Source organism: Suricata suricatta, chromosome 17 (assembly GCF_006229205.1).
Source record: "Suricata suricatta isolate VVHF042 chromosome 17, meerkat_22Aug2017_6uvM2_HiC, whole genome shotgun sequence".
In the NCBI taxonomy this organism is placed as follows: Eukaryota; Metazoa; Chordata; class Mammalia; order Carnivora; family Herpestidae; genus Suricata; species Suricata suricatta.
Genome location: NC_043716.1, coordinates 15,512,602 through 15,538,936, shown reverse-complemented (window position 1 = coordinate 15,538,936; position 26,335 = coordinate 15,512,602). Strand labels below are relative to the sequence as shown.

At 41.3% G+C, this 26,335-nt stretch overlaps 2 protein-coding genes across 2 annotated transcripts in view; both read right to left on the bottom strand.

The window, feature by feature from the left end:
* Positions 1-4,411, bottom strand: part of SLC6A4 (solute carrier family 6 member 4) — a 42,974-nt gene extending 38,563 nt beyond the window's left edge. Inside the window, exons 1-2 of the mRNA XM_029929179.1 lie at positions 3,973-4,411; positions 2,756-2,828 (exon numbers count right to left, since the gene is read on the bottom strand). The gene's annotated coding sequence lies outside the window, so the exon portion shown is untranslated. The remainder of the gene's footprint in view (positions 1-2,755; positions 2,829-3,972) is intronic.
* Positions 4,412-8,707: 4,296 nt separating this feature from the next.
* The window catches only part of BLMH (bleomycin hydrolase), a 46,097-nt gene continuing 28,469 nt past the window's right edge, over positions 8,708-26,335 (bottom strand). The window contains exons 10-12 of the mRNA XM_029928414.1: positions 25,907-26,024; positions 23,129-23,198; positions 8,708-9,644 (exon numbers count right to left, since the gene is read on the bottom strand). Coding sequence (XP_029784274.1) covers positions 9,493-9,644; positions 23,129-23,198; positions 25,907-26,024 — 340 coding nt within the window. The 3' untranslated portion in view covers positions 8,708-9,492. The remainder of the gene's footprint in view (positions 9,645-23,128; positions 23,199-25,906; positions 26,025-26,335) is intronic.

Here is a 26,335-nt window from a genome sequence, read left to right as displayed (position 1 = left end):
CAGATTAAACAGCTCTCTCTCCCCTCACATAACCACTGCTACCAAGAAGACCCACTTTCTGGTGTCTTCAACGCTCAGCAAACCATTCCCTGTGGAGCCAGACCAGAAAACCCCTGTACGTCCCAGCCTCTCCTTCCAGAAGGCCCGGTGCCCTCTGTGTGCCCTGCTCTGTTCTGTTTAACACAATACCGGAAGACAAGGCCCGCCTCTTCTTGTGGGCCTTTCCGCAGCCTTTCCAGCCCTTACAGCGTCTGCCTGCTCCATCTCTTCCAAAGCACCCCACCCCTTGATTTTTCCAGGGACATGACACAGTTTTGGAGACTCTGTTCATGTTAAAGCACGTTCAGAAGACAGCACTTCTAGGGCAGGATTTGCTGCTACTGTGAGCCCAGAGAGGGCTGGGCAAGAATTACCCTGTGCCAGGGCCTCCTGGATCCAGATGAAACAAGGAAAGAGGATGGGAGGGGAAGCCCCATCCGGAGCGCCAGGGCCCAGACAGGAATGGAAGGCTGGGTCAGGCTTAGCCCTGCAGAAGATGCCTTGGTCACCGTTCCTGGCCCTGTTCTCTTTCATTCCTTATGAGCCTCCTGCGTTTGCTAAACAAGGGTCTTCCCCAGATTTTACAGCGACGGTGACTACCCCATGCTCTATCTGTGATATCTTTGAAGCGGGGTTTTGATTTTTACTTCCTTCCTACACAATTTCCTCCTCTAGATGGGGACACCCTTAGCCGGGGCCACATTCTGGAGGACAGCTGTTTTGTCGCTTTCTACCGTGGCAGAGAAGTATAAGCTGGGAGAAGGGCGAGTCCCAGAAAGGGGCCCCACAGCTCTGTATGCACTTGACCTGGCATAGCCCTTTGACCTCTCCGACACGCCCACCGCCTCTGCTAGGCTCTGAGTTCCCAAGGGAAGGGCCTCTCCACCCCTCTCCATGTCTCAGCACACAGGAGGCCCCACGAATACGGCCAGTACTGCCACCAAATGACTAGGAAATATTTTTTACTCTTGCCAGACTCAGAAGTGCCATTAAAACCAGGACCCTGGCGGCTGGTAAGGAAATCTCAATGCACCCAAAACAGAGTACCCCCACGCTGGTGGAAAGGGTAGGCAGTTTTATCTGGGCTATTCGGGGAGATTCACAAGATTTATTGTTCAACGAGAAAAAAAAGCAAAGCACTGAAGAGGTGTTACTCAGTTTGATGGACAGGGGGAAGCTGATGATGTGTATTGAAATCTAAGTAAAAAAGAACAGGAGGAGGGGGAGAAAAGAGAGAAAGAAGGTGGAAAAAAGAACGGAGGAAGACATCCTGGAAGCCCCAGCCTTATCACAGAGCAGGGCAGAACCTGGAGGCTTTCTCAGGGGCTCGGCTCTAGCTCACCAGGTGTAGACGGTAACTTCCAAGTTATTCAGCGCCATTGGACTTTAGTCTGCTCCCTTTGGAAGAGGGCACCTATTTGCGCTAATTTACTAGCAAGGGTGAGGCAAACTGAGAGGTGAAGTTTAGGGCTTCTCTCAGGATCAGATAAAGAGGGACAGAATTGTTTTTGGAACTCCTGTCCTGTGTGTCCAGCCCCTGAGATCAGCCCTCTCGCCCGGAATCCTACTGCCAATGCTCCTTTGCCAGCTCAAGATAATGAAGCACTCACCCTCCCTTTGGCTTTTCTTCCCTTCAAGATAACATATGCCTCTTTGTAGAGGGAGGTTTCCTCCCTCCCTCTTGGTGTGCTCATCACCCTCATCCTTGAGGTCTGTGGTCACTGTGGTTTTAGTTGAAAACCGGTCAGTATTTCTTTACTTTCTTGAACTACAAGCCCTTTTGTAACGGTCCTGAAACTTACCAGAAGACAGACCTTATTCATAGAAAGTCACCCACTGGCTCATGTGTCTCCATCTTACTATCCCAGCAAGATGATCAAGTCCTAGAGAGGAGGGACTCATTTGGACCCCAAATGGCCCGGCACAGTCCAGGACATGCTGGAGAGAGAAGCTCTGTGAGAACTAGTTATTTATAAAAGCTAACCTTTATGGAGCCTCTAGCATCTACCAGATTCATTCTACGCATTGTCTTTTGTCCTTCTCCTACTGTGGGTAATACACAGTGTAAACTCTTTGACTGTATTTGGCTATAAATGTTTTTTTAAAATAAATGACAGCCTCTCTCCTTTTCAAGTTGTGAGTTTGCATACTTAATAATTTTTAAAAATTTTTACTTATAAAATTTTAAGTTCATTTATTTTGAGAGAGTGATGGGGGAGGGGGGAGAGAGAGAGAGAGAGAGAGAGAGAGAGAGAGAGAGAGAGAGAGAGAGAGAGAAAATCCCAAGCAGTCTCTGTGCCGTCAGCATGGAGCCTTATGCGGGTCTCAAATCCACAAACCCTGAGATCATGACCTGAGCTGAAACCAAGAATCTGACACTTAACCAACTGAGCTGCCCAGGCGCCCCTCATATTTAATACATTTAAAAATTATTTTTCCTTTTTTTTCCTTTTTCTTTTTGAGAGACAGAGAGAGACAGCACGATCAGGGGAGGGTCAGACAGAGAGGGAGATACAGAATCAGAACCAGGCTCCAGGCTCTGAGCTGTCAGCACAGAGTCCAAAATGGGGCTTGAACCCGTGAACCGTGAGATCATGACCTGAGCCAAAGTCTGCTGCTTAACCGACTAAGCCACCCAGGTGCCCCTAAAAATGATTTTCCAATAAAAGTGCTACAGACACTGAAGCTCAAAAAGACTCAGTAACTCGTTACTTACTTGTTACGCAGATTCCAAGCAGCAAAACCGGCCCACCTGAGTCCAAACGCCCTGCGTGTCCCGCTGTGCTGGGCTAGTTTGAAATGAGAAAGGTACAAGCAGTGAGAAAAGCAAACTAAAACTTTGTGGGTTTTCCTTCTAAGTCACCTTCATGAAGTCTAGACCCTTCTATTAAGCACCAAAATGAGGATCACAGGGGCTTTGTTCTTCTGCTACTCGTCCCTGCTGAGCAAGTTACAGAAAGCAGACTTCAGATCTATGTATGAACTTTTAATTGAGCATCGCTGTTGGAAAGTAGGGCACTTTCAATCAGCCAGCCAATCAGTATTTACTGTGAGCCGGGCTTGTGAGCACTGCGGTGAGCAAAACAAAGCCCCTGCCCTTGGGGAGCTGACAGTGAGTATCGACTTCGGGGAAAACAGACATGAAAATATAAATAAATAGGAGAATTTCAGAAAGTGGTAAGTGTGGTGAAGAAAATAGACCCCAGTCACAGTAGAGATGGGCGGGTGTGGAAGAGGTGGAGGCAGTGGGGGAGGAGAAGCTGGCTACCTAGGTGAGTGCTCAGCCATGACCTGAGTCATGAGAAGCAAGCCATGCAAAGACCTGCGGGAAGAGCTCTAGGGAGAGGGCACAGCAGAGACGGGAGTGAGCTTGGTGTGTTGGAGGGACAAAGGAGGAAGAGAGCAGTTGGCAGGAGTAGAGCAAACAAGAAGGGAAGGGAGGAAGTTGAGTCTGTGGAGGTGGGCACAGGCCACAAGGCTCCTGTCACTGAACATTCCAAGTAAAACTCCAAGGATTTCTTAACCATTTTGGACAAGTTTGAATGAAGTAACCTGTATGGTCCCCGGCCAGGTGATATTGCAGGAAGGCTACGTAAGTCATGCATATTCTGGTACTTTCCACCATATGCCCACCCTGCCTCAGCTCCCTGTTCTGCTGAACAGCTGCTGATTTTAAAAAATAAAACAAAATTGGGGCACATGGGTGTCTCAGTTGGTTAAGTGTCCAACTCTTCATTTCAGTTCAGGTCATGATCTTGCACTTTGTGAGACTGAGCCTCTCGTTGGGCTCCGTGTTGACAACTCGGAATGTGCTTGAGGTTCTCTCTCTCTGCCTCTCCCCTGCTCACATTCTCTCTCTCTCTCTCTCTCTCTCTGTTTCAATAAATAAACAAACAAATAAATATGTAAAAACAAAAACAAAAATAAAAATACCATCATGGGGGAGCCTGAGAAATGGTTCCAGAGAGAACTCCATCACAAGAGGACTTATGGAATTAAGAGGTTTTTCTTTTCTTTTCTGTTTCTTTCTTTTCCTTTTCTTTCTTTTCCTTTTTCTTTTCTTTCTCTTTTCTTGTCCTTTTTCTTTTCTTTCTCTTTTTTCTTTTCCTTTTCAAACTAGAGTTTTTCTAGAGGAGTAAGCAAAGTGAAAAAGAGCAATTAGTATTTGAACTGAGAGAGAGGAGCGCATACGGGCTCGCCACCTCCACAGTCCTGTTCCCAAATAACTGCAGCTGGTAGGAATTGAACATTTGCTCCCTCCCTTTCTTCTTTTCCCTTTGTGGTAATGCGGAAAAGGCTGTGAGTTTGAAAAGGGAAACAAAAACAACTCAGGCTAGTTTATTCCTGATTTTCAATCAAATTGTCTTACAGACCACAGGGAGGAAGAGTCCGTACCATGAACAGCAATAGTGGTTCAAATAAGTTGTCCTAAATATGGGAATGCTCATCTGGAATTACTTAGAGAAGTCCCCCTTAACCGAGGACTGTGGCCAGAGGCAGCAGTGGCACCACGTGACTGAAGGAATTTGAGAGCAAGGGCCCTGGCTCCGCCGGCAGCAAATTAAAACTAAGCTGCTCTTTAAGGACAAGCTGGAGCAAGCAGATGGGTCCACAACCACATCCTGAAGGCATGTCTTATTATCAGGTCTTGGCTTCTTGGAAGTGTAGGGTCAGCATGACTCTACATGTCTCCAGAGTCGTCCTGGCTGGCATGGACTTTCTAGAGGTCAGAGTATCAGTTGAAGAGTTCCCAGTCACACCTTCCTATTTCTGTGCTCAGTGGTCACCCAAACATTCACAGGTCCCTCCAATTCAGGTCTCCAGTTAAATCTTTGGCCCATTTCCCTTAATCTCCTGCAGAGAAGACATAAGCAGTGCTGTTTGTTTCACCTCACTCAATCTTAATTTTATTTGGGAAATAGCTTTTATCAAGTATCTCATTATGAAGGTTATTTTTATATATTGCAGATTTGGTTTGTAATTTTTGAGGGCTTTTGCATCTATGCTAATGGGTGTGATTCACATGTAATTTTTGTCTCTTACTATCTTTGACAGTTATGCCAATCTTACAAAATGATGCTTTATGCCATAAAATAGTTCTTTATATCTTTCCTTTGGGGCTAATCAAGATTCCTCAGAGATTTCCAATCTCCTGGGTGCTAGAGTTCTAGGAGCCCAAGATGGCAGAGAACATTCAGAATACAACTACTCAATCCCCTTGTGGTACTTTCATCCTCAGTTATGTTTCTGACCTCCAGGCCATAAACTGTTTTTCTCTCTTGAAAATAATTCTTGAATGGGCTGAGGGAGCAGGGGAGGGACAGTCACCAGCAGCCCAAAGTAGGGTGGGGATCTAACGGACACACCCAGCCCTTCAGGAGCCCTTCTTTCATTCTCAATTCCCTGGAACCACCATATTGGGGAATTACGCAATGTAAGTTGGTTTGCTTAGTTAGCACTGGCTATCTCCACCACTGGCTCAAGATTCAACTTTTTCAGCTCTGCTAAATTCTTCAATGCCTCTGTGGGCTTTCCATCTTTAAAAGAGTTTTTTTTTTAATGTTTTTTACTTATTTTTGAGAGACAGAGAGAGACAGTGCGAGCAGGGGAGGGTCAGAGAGAGGGGGAGGTACAGAATCTGAAGCAGGTTCCAGGCTCTGAGCTAGCTGTTAGCACAGAGCCTGATGCCGGGCTCAAACCCACAAACCATGAGATCATGACATGAGCTGAACGCTCAACCGACTGAGCCACCCAGGCGCCCCTGTGGGCTTTCCATCTTACTGTTTCTCCTCTTCTGTTGCTCCTGAAGTGGATTTAGGTCTTCTAAATAAATCCCTCTACTGTCACATTTAACAAAGTGTATCTTCCAGTTTTTAAATACCTGCAGTATCTATAATGGTATCCTCCTTTTGACTTCTTATATGTGTTTTAACTAGTCTTGCCAAGATCTGTTAATTTGCTTTTTTTTTTTTAAATGTTTTTTATTTACTTTTGAGAGACAGAGAGAGACAGCGCGAGCAGGGGAGGGTCAGAGAGAGAGGGAGACACAGAATCCGAAGCAGGCTCCAGGCTCTGTGCTGTCAGCACAGAGCCCGACACGGGGCTCGAACCCACAAACCGTGAGATCATGACCTGAGCCGAAGCCGGACGCTTAACCAACTGAGCCACCCAGGCGCCCCTGCTTTTTTTTTTTTTTTTAAGACCTAACTTATGGCTTTGTTGATCCTATCTCTAATTCTGCACATTTTTATAATGTTTATTTCTTGAGAGAGGACTAGTCAGGGAAGGACAGAGAGAGGGGAACAGAGGATCTGAAGTGGGCTCTGTGCAGAGCCCGAAGGGGTCTCAAACCCACAAACCATGAGATCATGACCTGAGCCGAAGTTGGATGTTCAACTGACTGAGCAACCCAGGTGCCCCAAATTCTGCACATACATTTTATTTCCTTCTACTTTTAGATTTATTTTGCAGTTCTAATTTCTTAATATAGATGCTTAGCTCAATTTTCAGTCTTTTTTCCTTTCTAATAAATTTTAATGCTATAAAATTTAAGTACTGTTTTAGCTGTATCTGTCATTTTGATATGCAGTATTTATCATTGTTCAGGTTCCTTTATGATTCCTTCTTGGATCTAGGAGCTAATTTCTAAACATATAGGAATCTTCTAGTTATCTCTATAGTTTCTAACTTAACTGCTTGGAAATTTGTTGAGGTTGACTCTACTTTCCAGTATATGGTTAATTTTTGAAAAAGTCCCATGTGTGCTCAAAAAAGAATTGGCAGTTATTAGATGCTGTGTTCTATATAGATGTCCACTGCACCAAACTTACTAAATGGTTAAATCTTTTATAAGTTCACTTGAGGTTTTGGTTACTTAATCTATCAACAATTAAAATCTTCCATTATGATACTGGGTTATTTTTCCATATAGGTATCAGTTTTTGCTTCATATATTTGAGGTTATGTTATTAGGTACATACTAATTTATAATTTAAAATCTTTATACTTTTCCAGAGAATCAAGTAAACATAGAGTTATGTAGTGATTCTATCTCTAGTAATGCTTTTTGTTTTAAAGCCTATTTCCAGGGCCATTGTGTTGCATAACTCTGGGGAGGATATGAATAACATTTCCTGAAATCAGTCTGGTTACTCAGAGTAGCCCTCAGTTTGCTAATTATTGACATAGCCACACCAGATTGATTCTGGTTAGTATCTGCCTGACATACTATCAGATTATATCACAGGTTATTGATGTCTCTTATAATCACCTTATGGCTGAATTTCTTTTAAAACTCCAGTTTGACAAGTTGTCTTTTTTCTGGAACATTTAACACATTTATACATATTATAATTATTGACACATTTAGATTTATCTTATTTTGGACACCCTATTTGTCCTGCATTTTTTTTCCCTCTCACCATCTTATCTTTTTATGGATTAATTATATTCTTACTTGGAAACTATATCCTGTAAAAAATATTATTTTTAGTAGTGAATCTAGAAATTTAGATATATTTAGATAGGTATATAAGAAATATAAATTTAGATAAAATTTTTATACATCTAAATATATTTTGTTTTATATAACTAAAAATAGATATATAAATCTAGATAATCTAGAAATCTAGGATATACTATTAACATATCAAAGTCCAAAGTTAATCAATATCCTTATCTTCTTCCTGAATGATATAAATGATATGTTAGTCCAATCACCTCCCTAATTACAATGATTTGCTCTCACACATTTTAGTTTTGTCTTTCTTTGAACCCTATTAGACTTACCAACAGGTACTTTTTGTTTAGGTGATGCATGTATTTATCACATTTCAGATCTTTCATACTGGAACACTTCCCTTCTGCTTGGGCAAGTTTTTGATGGAAAATGTATTTTATTTCATCCTTGAAAGACAGTTTCATGGAGTATAGAATTCGAGGTTCACAGTTAACTTCTGTGAACACCTTGAAGGTGTATTTCACTCTCTTCTTGCCTATATAGTTGTTGATGAGAAGTTAGTTGTCAGTCTAATTGTCTTTTCTTTGGAGGGAGGTAATCGGTGTTCCTGGATGCTTTTAAGATCTGTTCTAGGGTTTTGCCACGATGTGCCTAGAAATGGATTTATTTATCTTGCTTAGAGTAGGAATACAAGATTATTATAAACATTTTGATTAAAGCCTGAGCCTTTATCTAATGTTATCCTGGAAAGCATTGTGACAGAAAACATCCCCTGCTAGGGCTGAGAAGATTCTTGGAAAGTCAGAAAGAGAGGAGGCTGAGGCACTGACAGAAATGTTGATTAGGATGCTATACTTCTTTGCTTTCAGTGAAAGAGAGGTCCAGTCTCTTTCAAAGTACAAAGTCTCCAGCCAATTCTGAGGCTGGACCCCACAGAACTTTATTGCCTACTCTTGTAAGAGACCCTGGATCTGGATGAAAAGAAATGGTTAAGTGGCAGAGACACAAGCTCTCTTAGATATGGTCCTTGGAAACCCTCTGCAGAAGCCAGTGGGGATCAGCATAGGCTGGGAAGGATTGTGTATCCCAGAGAAGCTGAAGCTGGGAAGCCCTGAACTATCAAAACAAGATAGAAGATTGAAGAACAGGAGTCGCCTGGTTGCTTTCTTTTGTTGCTAAATAAACTCTCAGGTCAAATAAGCCACTTACTCTCATTTAGCAAAGTGTTTTATTCAAAAGCTTTTCAGCACCATCTAGTTGTCAGAAAGAATGGTATCATTTTTTCCTGCCCACCCAACTCCCAATTCCAGAGGCAGAAGGTAGCCATTTGGCCCGAGCTCCCCTTATTGATTATAATTCAGATCATGTTTTCACACTCCTCTTTTTTTCTCTAAGCCTCTACCTAATCCTGACTTGAGTAGAGCTGTGCTCCCCCACAGTTCCAAACAATAGGAAGGAATCATGTCAGATCTGATCAACCTCCCATTCCTGGGCTTTAGAGGCATATAAAATTACCTTGGGGAAAAAAAATGGAATTCAGTGACTGCCATCTAGAAGGGACAGTGATACTGTCAGGCAGCATGCAGTTTGAAAGCTCAAATCTTAGGATAACCCTCCCCCAACTCTACTCTAAAAACAAGGAGCATCAGGTCCATTTTCTCTCCATATTCTACAATTGCTCATCCTCTACTGTCTTATTAAAACAGACACTAAAACAAACCTTTTTGACAGACTTAAGACAAACGATTACATCTGATTAAAATGCTAAGAGATCCTGAGCTGTTGGAGATGAGGAGAGTACAAAGTGTGACCCGATCTTTCCCTTTAAGAATATTTTGTTTCATCATAAAGCACACTTCTCCAAGAGGTTCCTGGAAGAGAAATCCAAGAGTCTGTGTCCTGTGGGAACCCATGTAACTTTGGCTTCAGTCCCTGGGTCTGTCCTTTGCAGCTACTCCAGGTCCCATGGGAGGAGGAAAGAGCTGGAGGCAGCATCACTCGGCCAAAGCCCCCATGGGGTCCCAGGCTGGCAGGACAATGGGTTCCTGCTCTAACACTGCTAGCACCTCTTCAGGGACATGCTTCCTGTCCACGACTACTTCGTAGACGTATTCAGAGAACCATTCATCTGTCATGCACAGGTAACCTGGAAAAAAGAACAAAAGCCTCATGAATCCAGAGGGCAAGGGGAAAAGAGCAGAAACCCCATAAGAAGCTTGTTACAAAAATAATATTTGCACATGTTTTTCAGCTTTCCCATCTATAACCTCACTTAATCTAAGTCTTCCTGACTATTCTGTGAAGCTGACAGGCCAGGCAAGGCTATAGTTTTATCAGTTAGAAAACTGGGGCTCAGAGTAACTAAGTGACATGCTCTGGTCACACCGGTGAGCTTCAGACCTGGGCCTTAAACCTAAGACTGTTACCAGATCCTGCGCTGTTCCATTGCCCAGGCCACTGGAGCTAAAGAGGAGGGATGACCCTAGAAGATAGGTGGAAACGCTTCTTGTTCGTACAGCCACGCCATGGGGCTGAATCTCCATCTAGGGTCAGAAGGGCAAGCACACAGGCTCCATTCTTAGCTTACCTACCTTCTCACCATCACTGGCTGTTTGTGCTCCTACCTTTCTTGCTACTGTAAATTTCTACAACCAGCTAAGCAGCTAGGGGAGACCCAAGGGGGCCATGTCATCATTCCCAGGAGTCACTTATTTGCAGATGATACTGTGTAGGTCAAATGATAGTAGTCTTTGCTTTCCTCGTGGGAAACCTGACGTGAGGATCAGGCAGACAGCATCCTGACTCCTCTCCCTCAGGAAGGCCTGAGGCTTCTGGACCTACAGAGGGTGGACTGGAGACAGCCACGGCTGTACCGGCACCCAGGCCAGGAGCTCAGCTGACAGAAAACGCGGAGGCGTCAGCTTTCCAGCCACCGTGAAACCCTGCATTTTCCCATTGGGAAGATTAACCTGTATTTTGGGCGGCGCTAGGACCAAACAGATTCCCCTTCAGGAACATACTTCCAATAAACTACAAAAGTGGGAAAACTGCTTCACTTGAGCCACGGATAATATAAAGGGCAAAATTAAAGCGAGAGACTGCAGTGTATGTTATTTAAAACAAGAATCGGCCAAGGAGAGAGCAGAGAGCACAAAACTGCGAATCTACACAGGGGCCCCGCACCTCCCATGCAAGGTCTCACAGAGACTGGCGATCATCATCATCATCACCATCGTCACGTCTTACCTCGGCACCCGTTCTATACCAGACATGTGAGCCACTGTTCTCTCAAAGTGTCTGTGCAAATCTAGGTCTGTGCTGTATCCTTTCTCACTACAAACGAGCAAGAGAAAGGAAGAAGATGTAGGCATCTCTCCAAGGCAGTCCTCTGGTGCTGGTTCTCAAACTTCTCAGCCCTAGACTCAAACTGTATGTTTTCCCTTAAAAATCACTGAGGACCCCAAAAAGTTGTTTATGTGGGCAATACCTACAGATATTTACTGTATTTGAAATAAAACCAAAAGTTAAAAATACTAAATCATAAGAATTAAAAAACATGAATATAAATAACATTTTTAGGAAGAAATAATTATATTCTCCAAGACAAACTAAATTTCAGTTAGAAAAGTGGTTTTGTTTTACAATTTAATGTCTGGCTTCATGGAAGACAGATGAATTCTTGTATCTGCTTCTGTCTGCCATCTGTTGTTCTGGCTGAAGTAGATAAAGTAAAACCTGGTCTTATACAGATAGGCTGGAGAAGGGAAGACCCTGCAAACCCTCTCAAAGGAGCTCAGGGGCCCCCAGGAGTCCTTGGAGCACATTTGGACAACTGCTCTGATTTAAGTAATTAAAATGCAACATGAGAGTAAGCTACATGGTGTGACAGAGGGCCTTATTTGCCATAAAACCACAACTGTTTTGGTTAGGTCATCTGCGCCCAATTCTCTTCACCCCTGACAGAAGCCAAAGACAGTTCACTCTGATGTGGGACAGGGTTTCTGTTCTCAGCAGAAAATGCCCTGGAGAAGTGCCCAAAGGCTCCTTCCAAGTCACATACAGGAAGGCATCTTTGTCTGAGAATGCCAGCCTCCTGATCCGGCACTCCTCTTTTTGGCAGAGGAGACAGGCTCGGGGAATCCAGATAAACGCTGCAGCCTGTACCGTTTCTGGTTTCGGTCTTGATTATATTCTCCAAAGTCTCTGCTTTGCTTGTGTCAGCCAGCCAAGGACCTGGCTCTTACTGTCACCTGCACCACTGCCAGTAAGTTCTATCAACTGATACCAACTATCCATTTGGTCAACTAAAGGGCCAACCAGTACTTGCCACACATACTAAGTAGCTGCTTCCTGAGAAATTCATTATCTGCCTTCCCCAAAAGGAATTTTCCATGGGCAAGGAGACCAGACTACTGAACACCACACCATTTGAGACATCAGTCATCCTCCTGCCCCCACATAATGTAAGCTAAATCAATCCCTAGTGTAGCTCTAGACAGTGAGGCAGGTGAAGGACAGGGGCAGATTCATGTAATAAAGTTCTGTGTCCTTATGACAATACTATCATCACACAATCAAATGAGTCTTCAAAGAATGCACAGAGAAAATGGACAATAAGTACACCTACACTATCTTGTTCCAAAAGCAGATCAGATTAAGTCCTCACAAATTAAAACTCCTATCAATTGCAATCCACACTTTCAGTGTCGCTACCAAGAGGACCTGCCTTGATTAGTCTCTCCCTGCAGGATATGAGTTCTCTGGGGGCCCACAAAAAAACCTCACAGTCTAGGTGGCCGCCAGGTAATTGCACCCTGAGTAGATAATGAACTTGGGGCTGCTGTAACTGCTGTATACTGCGTGTCTTGGGAGTTTGAGATTAGGATCAGTATGTCTGAAGCCAAGCAAGTGCTCTGTAAGGGAGCAGCAAAGTACCCATTCAGGCAGGCTTACAGTGGCCATTTTGACTTGAAGAAAGTTGCAGCTTCTAGCCCTGAAGCACTTCGGCAACGAGAATAGGCATTCCCCACAGAAAATGGAACAGAAAAATCTGCAACAAGGATCCAAGGTTATATTAGGGAAACAGATTAATGGATAAAGAAAATAACCTTTAGGAACTAAGGTGAAATTAAAGTTTGCTTAAGCTTTAAAGTGGTTGTTTATATGCAGTGAGAAAGAAATAAAGTGAACAGTCCCTCAAAAAAATCTGGCAATGTTTCTGTATTTGTCAAGAGAAAGGGTAGTGTTGGTCTGGAAAGAGAAAAACTGTGTTTGTTGATACAGCTCTAGGCAGATTAGGCCAGATTCACTCAGAAACAGAATAGTTGTGAACAGGTTAGTTTAAAAGAAGATCTTTACCTGATAAGACAGTTTTCTGAAATTCAACCAGAGCTCTAACAGTTAACCTCTCAGACTTGATTGAGGGGATAAATACATCATCATTTATGAATTAGGTAGATTTTCTATCTTTTGCTGTCTTTGCTCTGTGAGGTACTTCACCTAACAAACGATTTGTGGTTAACATGGGGTGGGTTTTTGGGGGCTATTTTTTGAAAAAGGTGTGACAAAATCAAGTTTCTTTTCTGCTCTGATGGATGAGTCTGGCAGCATAGGCCTATGGAGGCTGGACTGTGAAGGCCTCATTAAGTCACTGCCAATCTTTTACTTGATGGTGATAACGCAAGGTTGAAGAAGGCCTCCAAGAAGGGAAAGCAAAAATCTCAATGGCATTGGTCTATTTCCAACTTCCTATAAGTGAGAAATAGCTTCATGGAACATTAGCTAGTCATTTAAAATGAAGTTGCAAAGGCTATGTAGCAACATGGGAAATATTTCAGTGATAAAAGTAAAGTATATTAAAAATGATATATCCTATATAATTACAACCATGTTACAAGTCCAGATACACAGGTGAAAAAAAATTTACAAAAAATAACAAAATGATAATTTTATACAACAGGGTAGGTGATTTTCCCATCAAAATTTCTGAATTCTTATATTGGTTTTTGATCTGAATACTAAAGATTACCCAAATAATTAATGCTTATCAGGAAAGATTTTGGAAACATGGAAGGAGGAAGATGAAAAGGAACAAGATGAGGAGGAAGAGGAAGAGGAAGAGGCAGATGAGAAGAAGAGAAATAAATTTAAAAATAGCCTACAATCCCTCCACCTTGGGATAAGCCCTGTCCACATTTTACATATTGCCTTTGAGAGACTCTATACATTTAATAAAATGAGACATCATACATGGTCTTTTATTACAAAGTACCACACAAGCTGTTTTCCAATTCATCTCTTTCCATACTGATTAAAAACAAACAAACATCTATCTATACCGTAATTTTCAAGTGCTGAAATTGTATGAGCAAACCAAAACATAACCAGTCCCTACTGCTTAAGTCTGGACTGAGCTTTCATGCTTAGAAATAGCATTGCTATAAACAGTTTTGCAACTAAATCTTTACGTACATCCTTAATTATTCAATTTTCTAATGTGTGTTTGCTTGCTATTTACAGTTTTCTTCTGTAAAGTGCCTGTTTACAGAAGAAACTTTATTTTTCACCTGGTGTGTTTGCCTTTTTCACAGTGATCAGAAATAACACACTATATATATTATAACGGTGGCATACATTTTTTCCTACTATGTAATTTTCCTTCTAATTTAGTCTATGATGCTTTCTAGTCTACTAAAACTTTGTATTTTTATGAAATCAAATTTATCAATCCTTTCCTTTATGGCTTCTAACTTTGGTGCTATGCTTAATAAACATTTTTCTGCTATTATAATGAAAAATAGGGGAAAAAAGTAGGATGAGTGGTAAGAAAATATTAGAAGCATAATCTAAATGAAAACCCACCACTCTCTAAGGCCTTGGCATAGTCTAATCTCCAATTATGAACACACACAATTTAACAGATAATTAAATGGTGTTAATCTATCAACCACTTTTGTTGGATACTCTCTGTGTAAAGCAGCCATAATAACTAACATTTCTTTACAGTATGTTACAAATGTGCAAAATGACACAATTCCTTTGAGATGGAATTTGGCAATATCTAGAAAAATTTTAAATGCATTTACCACCTTCACTAATGCCATTTTTGGGACTTTATCCCACAGACACAATGAACTTGCATGAACATAATATGTATTTATGCACAGTAACTAATACTTTTTTAGCACTTACTATATGCCAGTGCTCTAAGCACTGTGCATATACTAACTCACTGCAATACTGTTTGTAATAGCAAAAGACTGGAAATACCCCAAGTTCCATTAGTAAGGAAACTGGTTGAATAAACTATGGTACATCCAGACAATGGAAGATAATGGAAGATAATAAAGCTGTCCTGATATGGAAACACACTGATATGAAATGCCTCCAAACATGCTATTTAGAGGAATAAGAGCAAGAGGCAGAACTGCTGCGCGAAACCACACTGCAAACATACAACTGAAACTAACAGAATCGGTACCTGAAAGACGGGAAAGGAATGGAGACTGACAGATATGCAAATAAGACTTCTCTTTATGTGCTTTCTGGTAATTTGATTTTGAAACAATTTTATCATTTACTAAAAGAATTACACTTTCGAAAGTAAAACAAAACAAAGGCATATGCATAAATTTGCAGGGAGCTGTACTTTGCAATGCAATTTCACCTCCACTATCCTTGTTTTGAATTTAATCCTACAACAACGCTACAAGGCAGAAAGGGTTGGTATGAACGCTGTCTAAAGTCCTGTACCAGTAAGTAGAGCCCGCATTTAAACTACGTCTTCAAATTCAGAGTCTTTCCCATGAGGTTCAGCTTCCTTCTAGAGAGAGCTCGGAGACTTGGGAGTTATGGTTTAGGCACCAAATAACAGCACATGATCTAGTTCAGGCAACTAAGCTCCGCTTGCTCCTGCAGTCATGTACCCAGTTTTTGTGAGGTCTGCCTCAGGGGTATTTTGTATCTTGAGATAAAGGAAATGTCATGTGCTCCAAGGGCACATATTGAGAAGACAAACAGGTCAGGGTGGATGTTAAAAAGAGAGAGAGAGAGAGAGAGAGAGAGAGAGAAAGGGAACTGAAACCACCATTTATGAGACAGACAGCAATGTGAGAAGAGGCTTCTTTTCCCTCCAGAGTAAACACTCAAGTTTGGCTATATGGTGAGTTTGGCTTTCAATTTCCTGAATCGTTCATTGATAAGAGAAAGGATTCTCTTATCCTCTTATAGTTTGATATGCCCTGTGATTTTTTTTTCCAGAAACAAGAGCTAGAGAACTTACAGAGTGAAAAATAAGGTAGGGAAAGAGTGTTGCTTTGGTTTGTGGGCTGTATTTCTTTAAACCATCAAATCACAACCAAATTCAGTTGCAGGAGAAGCACATGCTTCTGAAGAATGTCCTCTGCTGAATCCAGGGAAAGCGTGTCTACCTCCGGGCTGCGTAGAAATTGCAACGCACCAACCAGCCTGATTTCTCCTTTCCCCAGACCCGTGAGCAAGACCCAGGTGAGCCTGATGGCACCCACAGTCCTGCCAGATCTCGAACGATGGACAGGAGAGGCAAGTACAGATTTAGGTATCATCCAAGGGTCTATTTTCCTGCCGAAACTCACTGACTTCTCTTTGACCCCAAAACTATCACAATTCCTGTCTCAGGCAAAGCTTGCTTTTCCATCTCGAAAGCTCACACTATTTCTTGGCCTCATTCCTCACACGTGCCTGAAGCACGCCGCTTCCCATGCCAAGCCCCCTTCTCAGCTACCCTTTCTCTGGCTGGCCTCCCACTTCCTTTCCAAAAAAAGTCACAACCCTAACACCTTTTCTCAGACTCCACTCACCCTTGAAGACTCACTAAGCAGCCTTCACAGTTCAGTCACTCACCAGCTACCTTGCAGTTTACTCCTAAACGATCCTGCACTTACTCTTGTGTTTATCTTTACACATTTGTCCCCATGATTAAACACTGCACGTGGGGCAAGATTTATAACCTCAATCAGCCCAGCTTCCATCCTCCTGACCCCCTCACTGCACCTGGCATGTGAAGGGATCAGTCCTGCTGCTGATGTGGCAGAACAGCCTTCCCATCCCTCGTAGTTTCCAAAACCTGCTGAGAAGACTTTTCCCTGGACTCATTTCCTGCCTGCTCTGCTGCAGAACTTTACCACCAAGTTCTCCCTGATGCCATCTAGTCCCTTGACTTCTCGCTAATCCCTCACCCTCCTGGGCTTTGATGTCTTCCTCCTGTCTCCCCTCCCCAGTTCCCACTGCGCCGTCATCTGCCTTCTTGGAGAAATCATCTCCTTTTCCCCTTCCGGGCCTACTTATCCTATATCTTACAGTCTGAGGAGCACACCATGAGTGCCGCTTCTGTTGCATCATGGCCCTCTTCAAATCCCCTTCCCGCGTCCCTGATGATAAATTTCTCAGTGGGTCAGACACTCACTCCACTGTGGTCTGCCCACAGGTCCCTGCACCCCATCAATAAATGTGAGGTGAAGCTACTGCTAATGGTTTTCCTCAGCACTAGATTTATTCACCTCTGCTACTTTCTCTCACGAAACTAAGCCCACAAGACAAGTTACTCATCCGGTAAACTGGTGATGAAGCACGGTGATCGCACTAGTCCTGAATTCTTAGAGAGCTGAAGCTGGACACGTGGGGGAGGTTAAACAGCCCTCTTCTAGAAGAGAAAGTTTAAGGGGCCTCATAAGGAAACAGAACTTCTAAATATTACTGATAGAGAAATGTGAAGCCATAAGGAGTTAAATTACTGTCCAGGATTTATAATCAAGAAAGTTGTCACTGTCTCTCCTGGTTCCACAATATTAGGTGAGGGCAATGAGGACTGTTTTTGCCTAGCTTTGGACATACTGTCTCCAAAATCATACGGGATAGTTTGGCTGGTGAGGCTGGTTTTCCAGAAGTAGGAGAAGTTCAGATATAATCTGAATCAGCCATATAAACTGCTGTTAGATTAATCTCTAATATGCCAAGGTCTCTTTAACTGAAATCACCAAGAGGCTCTCTTTTAGGAGGAAGTCTGGAAATTTCATTAAAATCAGGAACAGAGAGACTACCTGTAAGAAAAGATGGAGAATATGGCTTAAAAACAATTTCAATTGTTTTCAATGTATCTGAAAAGCACAAAAGGAATTTGAAAAAAGAAAAACTAATCTTGGTTCAAAATGAAAACTAAAAGACAAAAATTTTAAAAGAAATATTTTCTTTCAGTGACCACTGCAGAATGAAAATAATATTCTTCCTACCCTCACTTAAAGGCTGTGTTATTTAGCATATTAACAAACTAAGTAAGAACTATGTTATGATAACTCCATGTTCAGAGCTCTGCTGTATCAGGTTTTAAAACTAGAATACCATCTCATGACTAAGTAAACCCATCAGAGAAGTAAAGTTCCATAATAAGACTGGTTCATTAGGAAGACCATCCAAGAATTCAATTTATTTACTATCAGAAACACCTTGTTTATTCACATGACAGAATGTTGATAATTATTGAAGCTGGGTGAAGGGCACGTGAAGGTCCTTAGGACTATTCTGTTTACATGTGCTTGAACTTATCCACAATAAAAAATTAAGAAAAACAAACAAACCACTATAATGCAGCATGGACAAAATAATTCCGGGAAATCTGGGGTAGTGACACAGAGTTTTTACTTGCCCAACTCACAATGTGCTAAATTTGAACATAAGCCTTCACAAGACACCCCACCCTGCTCCCTCCTTATTCACATTCCCAACCCTAAATGGTGCTCTAAGAGCCCCGTTTCCTGACATCAGCCATTTTCATGACGTCACCAGTCTTTTATATAATTTTATATGTCCCTCAACCATTAGTTCCCAAGCACCAAAGATCATGAATCGTTCTGTTGTTCTGTTATTCCACAAGTGGACTAGAAGCTACAAGAGCAGAGAAGCTGAAAGGAAGTAGAGTGTAGTGGTTAAGACAACACCCCCTGGTGTCAGACCGTCCGGGTATATTAGAGTTCTGGCTCTGTCACTTCGTATCTACATGATCTGTAGGTTATTTTGGCTTGAAGGGTGTGCTCTTTTCAAATGATTTTCTGACTAGGAGAAACACCAAAGGTTATTTCCTCTACTTTACATGTTTTGCAAACTACTTTACTCTAACAAGCCTACCAACTTTTCAGAATGGAAGGCAATATAACAAGTCTCAAGGTCTGTTCTCTCATCTAGTTGTGAAATTCATTTCTTTCTTTTTTTAAGATTTTAATTTTTTTAAAGTAAACTCTACACTCAACATGGGGCTTGAACTTACAGCCCTAAGATTAAGAGTCCCCCGCTCTACCGACTGAGCCAGCCAGGCATCCCTCCGTTTCTGTCCACAAACGTACAAAACGTACAAAACACACAGCCAAGAATTTTAAGAAGCAGGTGAAAAAAGAAAGCCTTGTTGGTAATACATGTTAGAGATACATCCAATTTTCAGGCCAGCTGACTAAGAATACTGGAATTCATGAAAGAACTCAATGGGCCCAGTAAGACAATAATTACTTTCTCTTTTTATATCTCTTGTTGTCAGAAGGTACTTTTCTCCATTTGGGGAAGCAGGTTATTTGATTTACTTCGTCATCTCTGGGCAGGAAGGGCCACCAACATGACTCCGGGGGGGGGGGGGGGGGAGGAGCCCAAAGCCAGGATGGAGCAGAGGGCAAGGGCAGCATGCCTAAGTATCTCTGCTCTGTTCATATCTGGCTTTAATGATCAACACTGCTTTTTCAGAACCTATCAATCTTAAAAGGCACAAATTCCAAAGACAAAAGTAGCAAACTGTAACAATGTTATCTACAGAAACAAAATCCCAGCAATGCTGTTTAAGGCTGTCCTGTCTCCAGAGAGAGTATGAACAGAGTTCCTGCCTCACACATGCCGGCCAGTGCCCACCAGCATGCCAGACAGGAGGGCCTTGCCCTCCTATCAACACATCTCGCCAGCATGACTACATACTACGTACTCTCCTGAGGTCAAGCCACGTGTGCTAAAGAACTTAGATCATGTTTTCTTTCCTTCCTTCCTGTTAAGTAAAAAAAAAAAAAAACCAACACATTACTAAGAAACACATGAAAATAATTTATTTTGGCTTTGAATGAACTATTCCTTATCCCCACTCAGCTCAATTTCTTATCTTTTAGCTCTGAAATGTTTTGCTCTGCATTATCTCAGGCATTTCAGTTATTCAAGAACAACAACAAAAAAAGTTAGTTGAATCTTAACCAGATAGCTGAAGGTTTCACCAGGAAGGATTACCAGCAGATCACAAGGATCAAGACCTCAGTTCTCTCAAAATAACAAAGTTAGCAAAAATAAAACTTTTACTGAGTAAGAGGTATTATAGTTGAATGGGGGGGGGGAAAAAAGAAAAGTGGCCCAGAGTCCTCTTTAAGAGTAGGTATTTAGGGGGTGCCTGGGTGGCTCAGTTGGCTGAGCGTCTAACTTCGTCTTAGGTCATGATCTCCAGGTTCATGGGTTCAAGCCCTGTGTCAGGCTCTGTGCTGACAGGTAGCCTGGAGCCTATCTTCCGATTCTGTTTCTCCCTCTCCCTCACTGTCTCTCAAAAATAAATAAAACATAAAAAAAAAAAGAGCCGATATTTAGGTCCAAAGTAATAAACACAATAACTCACACTACACAAAAGAGAGCATTTGTCAGATGTTATGTGTTTATTCTCTCTTAAATGGACACCACCATGTAGTGTAAACCCTGAGAGGTTTTTTTTTCCTTTTTGTGATGCAAGTGCATGACTTCAGCTTTGATTGCAATGGCATCCCCTGCAAAGATGCTTATCTCAAATAAACACATTGCCAGCCACAAAACTGGAGAAAGGGCCAGGCCACCGCCCCCAACTGAGGCTCCTTTGTTTTAGAAATCCTAGTTGATTTCAATAACTGGCCAGTTTAGGCCACTTGGTTCTTCTCTTCCCACGCTTCAAGTTCCTGCTCTTTATGTTTTAAATCCACCAATAAACAGTAAGCCTGCAAAACCCTCAATTCTATTTAGAGCAGAACCCCAGGTATGAGCATGCTTTCTACCTATGACCTTGATGTCTGGCCTCATGTGAGCTGTGCAATTTCCAGGTACTGTAAGCAATAAACTTTTACTTTTTCAAAGTTTCCTGATGGTTACCACTGAATGGTATCTTGTAATCTTAATAAAAACCACAAGGGCTGGTCAAGCCACAACACTGACTATGGATAGGCTGAGACCAACAAAAACCACACTACTATCTATAAAATGAGTGACTGTGACAGATGGAAAAATATCACAGAAGCAAGCCAACAGGTCCAGGTTCATCTAAAAAAACTGTAACTTTAGGCTGCTTCCTAGACACTAACCATTATGGTCACAAGCACAATTACAGGAACTAAATTACACCAAAAATGAAACAGAAGCTACAGTTCATCTGAAGCAACATCTTATGTTTTAAAATGTTACAAATATCAAATCCTTCCAAATCAAGACAAGCTATTCCTTTGCATCCATTTCTTAACTACCACCGATTTGCAGATATAACTGAATTATGAGTGATCTTTAATCTTTCTGCTAGGTTTGCCAAAGTTTCTACTCCTCTCCACCTTATCCCACCGTGTATTTGTCTTAAAATAAAATTCATCATATAAGGAATCACCAACTTTATTTAAAAAAATGTTTTTTAAAATTTTTTGAGAGGCAGAGAGAGACTGTGAGCAGGGTAGGGTCAGAGAGAGAGGGAGACACAGAATCTGAAGCAGGCTTCAAGCTCTGAGCTAGCTGTCAGCACAGAGCCCGATACAGGGCTCGAACCCACGAACCGTGAGATCATGACCTGAGCTGAAGCCGGACGTTCAACCGACTGAGCCACCCAGGTGCCCCAGAAATCACCAACTTTAAAATATGCTGCACTTGGGGGTACCTGGGTGGCTCAGTCGGTTAAGCATCTAACTCTTGATTTCGGTTCAGATCATGATCTGGCAGTTCATGGGTTCAAGCCCCACATCAGGTTCAGGGCTGATGCTGATGGTATGGAGACCATTTGGTATTCTCTGTCTTCCCCTCTCTCTGCCCCTTTTCTAATGTACGTGTGCATGCGCTCTCTTGCTCTCAAAAATAAACACTGAAATGTATTATACTTTAATTCACACTAGTTACTTTAACTAATTAAGTGCACACAATCACAGAATAATAGAAATCACAGAAGGGGGATATGCAACTATCTGATGATGAACTGCATTAACAGCCCTGGTGTTTGTTTACATACAAACACTGAGCTGCTGAGTTCCACAGCAGGTCCCATGGGTGGTCAGCCAAAATCTATCAATGATCCTATTATGGGGAGACAAAAAGACTTGGAATGACAAATTAAAAGGCTTCCAGGTTTTGGCTGTTATATATGGGCCCATGCTGCTGAATTACAGCATACTCAAGTCAAGTTTAAAACTCAGGTTAACAGACTCTTCTAAGACAGTAGTTTGCAAATATAAATGACTGATGTCCCATCTGCTCACTTCCAAACTTCCACACGCCCCTTCTCCATCTTGTACCCTTGGAAATCCTCCGGCTCTGAAAAAAATATACAGGGAGGCAACAGGCAACGAGTTGCTGAGATCTCTATTTTCTTTTTGAATAAGGCTGTTTCTGGCTGATTCCTGGTTGGTGGGATGTATCTGAAGTTTGATTCCAAGTGTCTGGGTCTCTCACTGGATCCCCTACCTACTTCTTTCAGTCTCCTAACTGATCTTGTAAGCTGTAGTTATGATGTTTTTTCCTAACCAGAATCCACTGGCTATATGTTAAGAATACGGGCTGTGGGAAAGAGCTGCTAGAAAATGCCACCAACACACACATACAATACTGTATGGTGGTTGCCATTTTGGGTTTGAAACCCTAAAAATTAAAGCATAAAAACACCTTAGAAAGCTTTTTTCTACTATGAAAAACTGTCTTGAAAAATGTGGTCTCAAAAATATACAGGAAGAGACCCTAAACTGTTAGTCAATAGTGATCTCTGGGTGACAGCATTATTAGAAATTTTTATTTTCTTCATTTTGATTATATATACATTTTATTTTTCTTCAACTCATACTACCTATTACCTGTTGGCTTTTAGCCTAATTGCTATGATGTCCTTATGTCATCTGCCTGGGTTTTGATTTGTCAGAACAGTTCTAAATGGTAACCAGAGCATTCCTCTGCTCTTTAGACTTCTAAGGACTCTCCAATAAATGCCTAAAGTTTCTTGCCAATCCCATTCTCTCACTCAGAAGGCTCTGACTTTTTGGAGAGTTAGCACAGCAGGTGAAAATACACCAAACAGCATTTGGTCACTGGTCAAGTGGTTCTGGTACAAAGAGGTCTAGTAGGATCAGCATGGTTTGAATGGATGCTACCACATACTGGCATCAGAGATAAACTGTGGGCTCTGGCACACCATGTTGGTCACGGGGATTGGGGGGGGCAAACTAGATCCTTAGATTTTCCATAAAATAATCTAGCTAATAGACTAATCGCTGAAAAATACACCATACTAGTGCAGCTTTTTACAAACCGTATGTCTTAGGAGGCAGAGTAGCACAGACTCCAGTCAACCCTGAGTTAGTGTTACCAGATTAAACTCACCTTTGTGGCCATGATCTTCACCCCATGAGTTCTCCACTCTCCATTTCACAAATGAACCATCCTGATCATCCTGCAAAAAAGTGAAGAACAGTGTGTAGTCTGGAACTAGATCCTTCCTACTAAGGTGTCACGTAATTTTAGCTCTTCCTCAGCCACTTAGAAGAAACAGCCTTCTCTATACAGCCATGAGACATACGACTGGGCCATATATGCTCTACTGTAACTAAAGGGACACTCTAATAGAAGTGGAGTTTAAAATGCAATAAATCTAACAAAGTAACAAATACTCTTTTCTCCTTCTGTAGTCTATACTTAAAATAAGAATAATAAAACGCTCCTTGCCTGAAAATATGAAACATTAAATTACTAAAAGTGGTGAATACCATCTGAAGATGGGGATCCTTGCTTTTAATCAGTCAGCATTTTTGCAAAGGCTTCCCACTATATTGATTTTAGAAATGACTCTAAGACCTAATCAGAGTTTTAAAAAGGAAACAAATATATTCTCATCATACTGCCTAATTTTCTTAGAGGAACCAAGTAAGGGGAGGGGACCCACTCTCCACACGTGCACGTCTGTAGATTCAGTTACACAAACACTGAATTTAATACAATACAGATTGAATGGCAAGGCAAAAGTAAAAGGACTATTTTCATAAAACAAAATCCAGACAGTTCTATCATTCTACCTCCTCTATCTTCATTAATAAAATAAACTCAATTATAATCTTCTTAAAGGGACAATGATATCATTTATCATGATAACCTTCATTTATAACCTTTACTATGGTGACACAGAAAGAGACCAGAGGAAGGCTCCATTTGGGAGAACACTTTATTCTTTTATGTTTACCCAGGGCATCTGCTGATGTCAAAACAACTTAAATCTTTGTAGCATGAGAAGAGAGTTGGCTCCTGCATTATCTCCTAATGATTTCATCTGTCCACTCCCACTTGCATATGACTGCATGAGTCTCAGCTATATGGGATTCGACTCTACTCTTGGCAGTTTTCTTACATCTCAGTAATTTGCAGTCTCAGAAATAGCCAACAATCAAATCAGCAAGGTTCAAACACCCTTATCTGTACTACCCCTGAATCTTGGCCCCGGGCACCTTCAAAACCACATGACTAAACTCTACATTCTGGGGCTGGTCGTTTAGACGTGTGTTTTGGTTTTCTACTCCCCTCACTGTACATTTTTACTTTCCTTTTAAATACCACTGTTAGAATCTGTATCAGCTACGTCACTTATTACAATGAATTTGCAAATGTTTCCTCTCCTTTCCTTTGCCAATGAATTCCTGCATGGCCTACATTCTCGGTGCCATCTACAAATATAGAATAACACCTGGACCTCCCTCAGAGGGACTCCAAGAAATCAGCAACAAGAAAGGATATCCCAGAATGTAGCTACTAGCATTTATTTTTGTATAGTCATTCAAATGCAGTGCAAACTAGTTTTGGCAGTCAAAAACCCAAGTTGGAGGGAAGAAAGAAACCTCAATATAAAATTCTAGTTATGATAATATAAATTCTGCTTTATACTATTAGCACATAAAGTGGCTCCATTTCCCTGAGGGGAAAAAAGGCATCTCAATACACCATACCAATCAAAAAATGGAAGTTTCTGAGAAAATGACATGGTATGTATGATTTTTATTTCTGAGTAATTATATATGATTTTTAGCTCTGGAAAACAGGAATATCACACAGATGGAAAATGATAGAAAGCTGAACCTCTCCTGGATATTACAGGCTTTTCATTTATTTTTGTTCTTTAATAATTCTCTAAATAATTAAAAAACTTAATTTAAGGAACTTTAGTTATAAATCCACTAAATTTTAAAATATAGCAGGTCCAAACATAAAAATATGAACAACCCAGTATTTTATTCTAAATATTTTAATACTTTATTTAATTTTGTATTTTACTCTATTTTTATAGTATTTTATTTTGTTATTTATAGTATTTTATAATATTTTTATTTCCTTCTAACATTTTGCTTCTAATGTCAAGGTAGTTATTCTATGACTTTCTTTCCAGTGATTTGGCTAGAAAAAGAACATTTCTGCTATCATGGTAAAGAATTAAAGTAGTTTGGAGTCATTTTTTTCCTTTGATCCCTAGCACAGGAGTAAAATATACACCTTACAGCCTAGAAATGGGAGAGCTTATTTGTGAAAGATAAAATTTCAAGTACTGTTTCCAGCACCATGTCCTAGAAATAGTGACACTACTTTTCACAGTATTTCATAGGAAATTCTAAATACTTTATATTTTCCTGACTAGCTGTGCATAGTATACCCAGGAATAAGCACAAAATCCACAAATCACTGTTCCTGACATTTTATGGCAGAAGAATCTGAATGACAAATAAAAAGAAGGTAAGTCTGAAAACATAAGTCAAGATATGAACATAATTAATTCATTATAAATAGAAGTTATTTTATTTATAAAGTTAATTCCTTATAAATAGAAGTTATCTTCTCCTCCAGGTTCTCTTGCTGACCTCTTTTCACACCAAGAACTTCCAAAGTCACAGAAAAGCTGTCCCTTCCTTACTCTTTTCGACCCAAATTCTGCTCCTCATGGAAAGTTCCTATTTTTATTATCTCTGAGCAGGCAGCCAAACCCCAAGTGACCGAGTACAATGTCTTACTTGGAAGTTAACTTTTAACAGAAATCACATGAATGAGGCTCTCTTGGATAACAGTCTACAGGAGAACGCGGGCCCATCTGTGCAAACACTGCAGTAGGCATGCTGAGGGTCATACCTTCTCTGAGACAGCAGTGAAGGTCATGGCGTGGGTCATAAGCGACTCACCAAAAGTCAACCTCTCAGCTTTATTCATGTTCTTCAAGGAGACACCAAACACTAACTCATGATCGTAGCTGTAAAAAGAATGGTAGTACAGAATAAAGACAGTACAATCAAGGGGGAAAACCAACTTCTGGATGTAAAAGGAACACAAAAGAAACTGAAGGAACTCAAGAGTTCCAAATAAACACGGGCTGTAGCTCTTCAAAGGACACAGTACACATGCAGAATTTAGTCTCCCAATGGGATTCCACTCTCTATGTGCCACAAGAGTACTGAGGAAAATATGGAGTAATCAAACATAGGAGACAGAGGATCTGAAGTGGGATCAGCACTGACAGCAGAGAGCCCGATGCAGGGCTCGAACCCACAAACCAGGAGATCA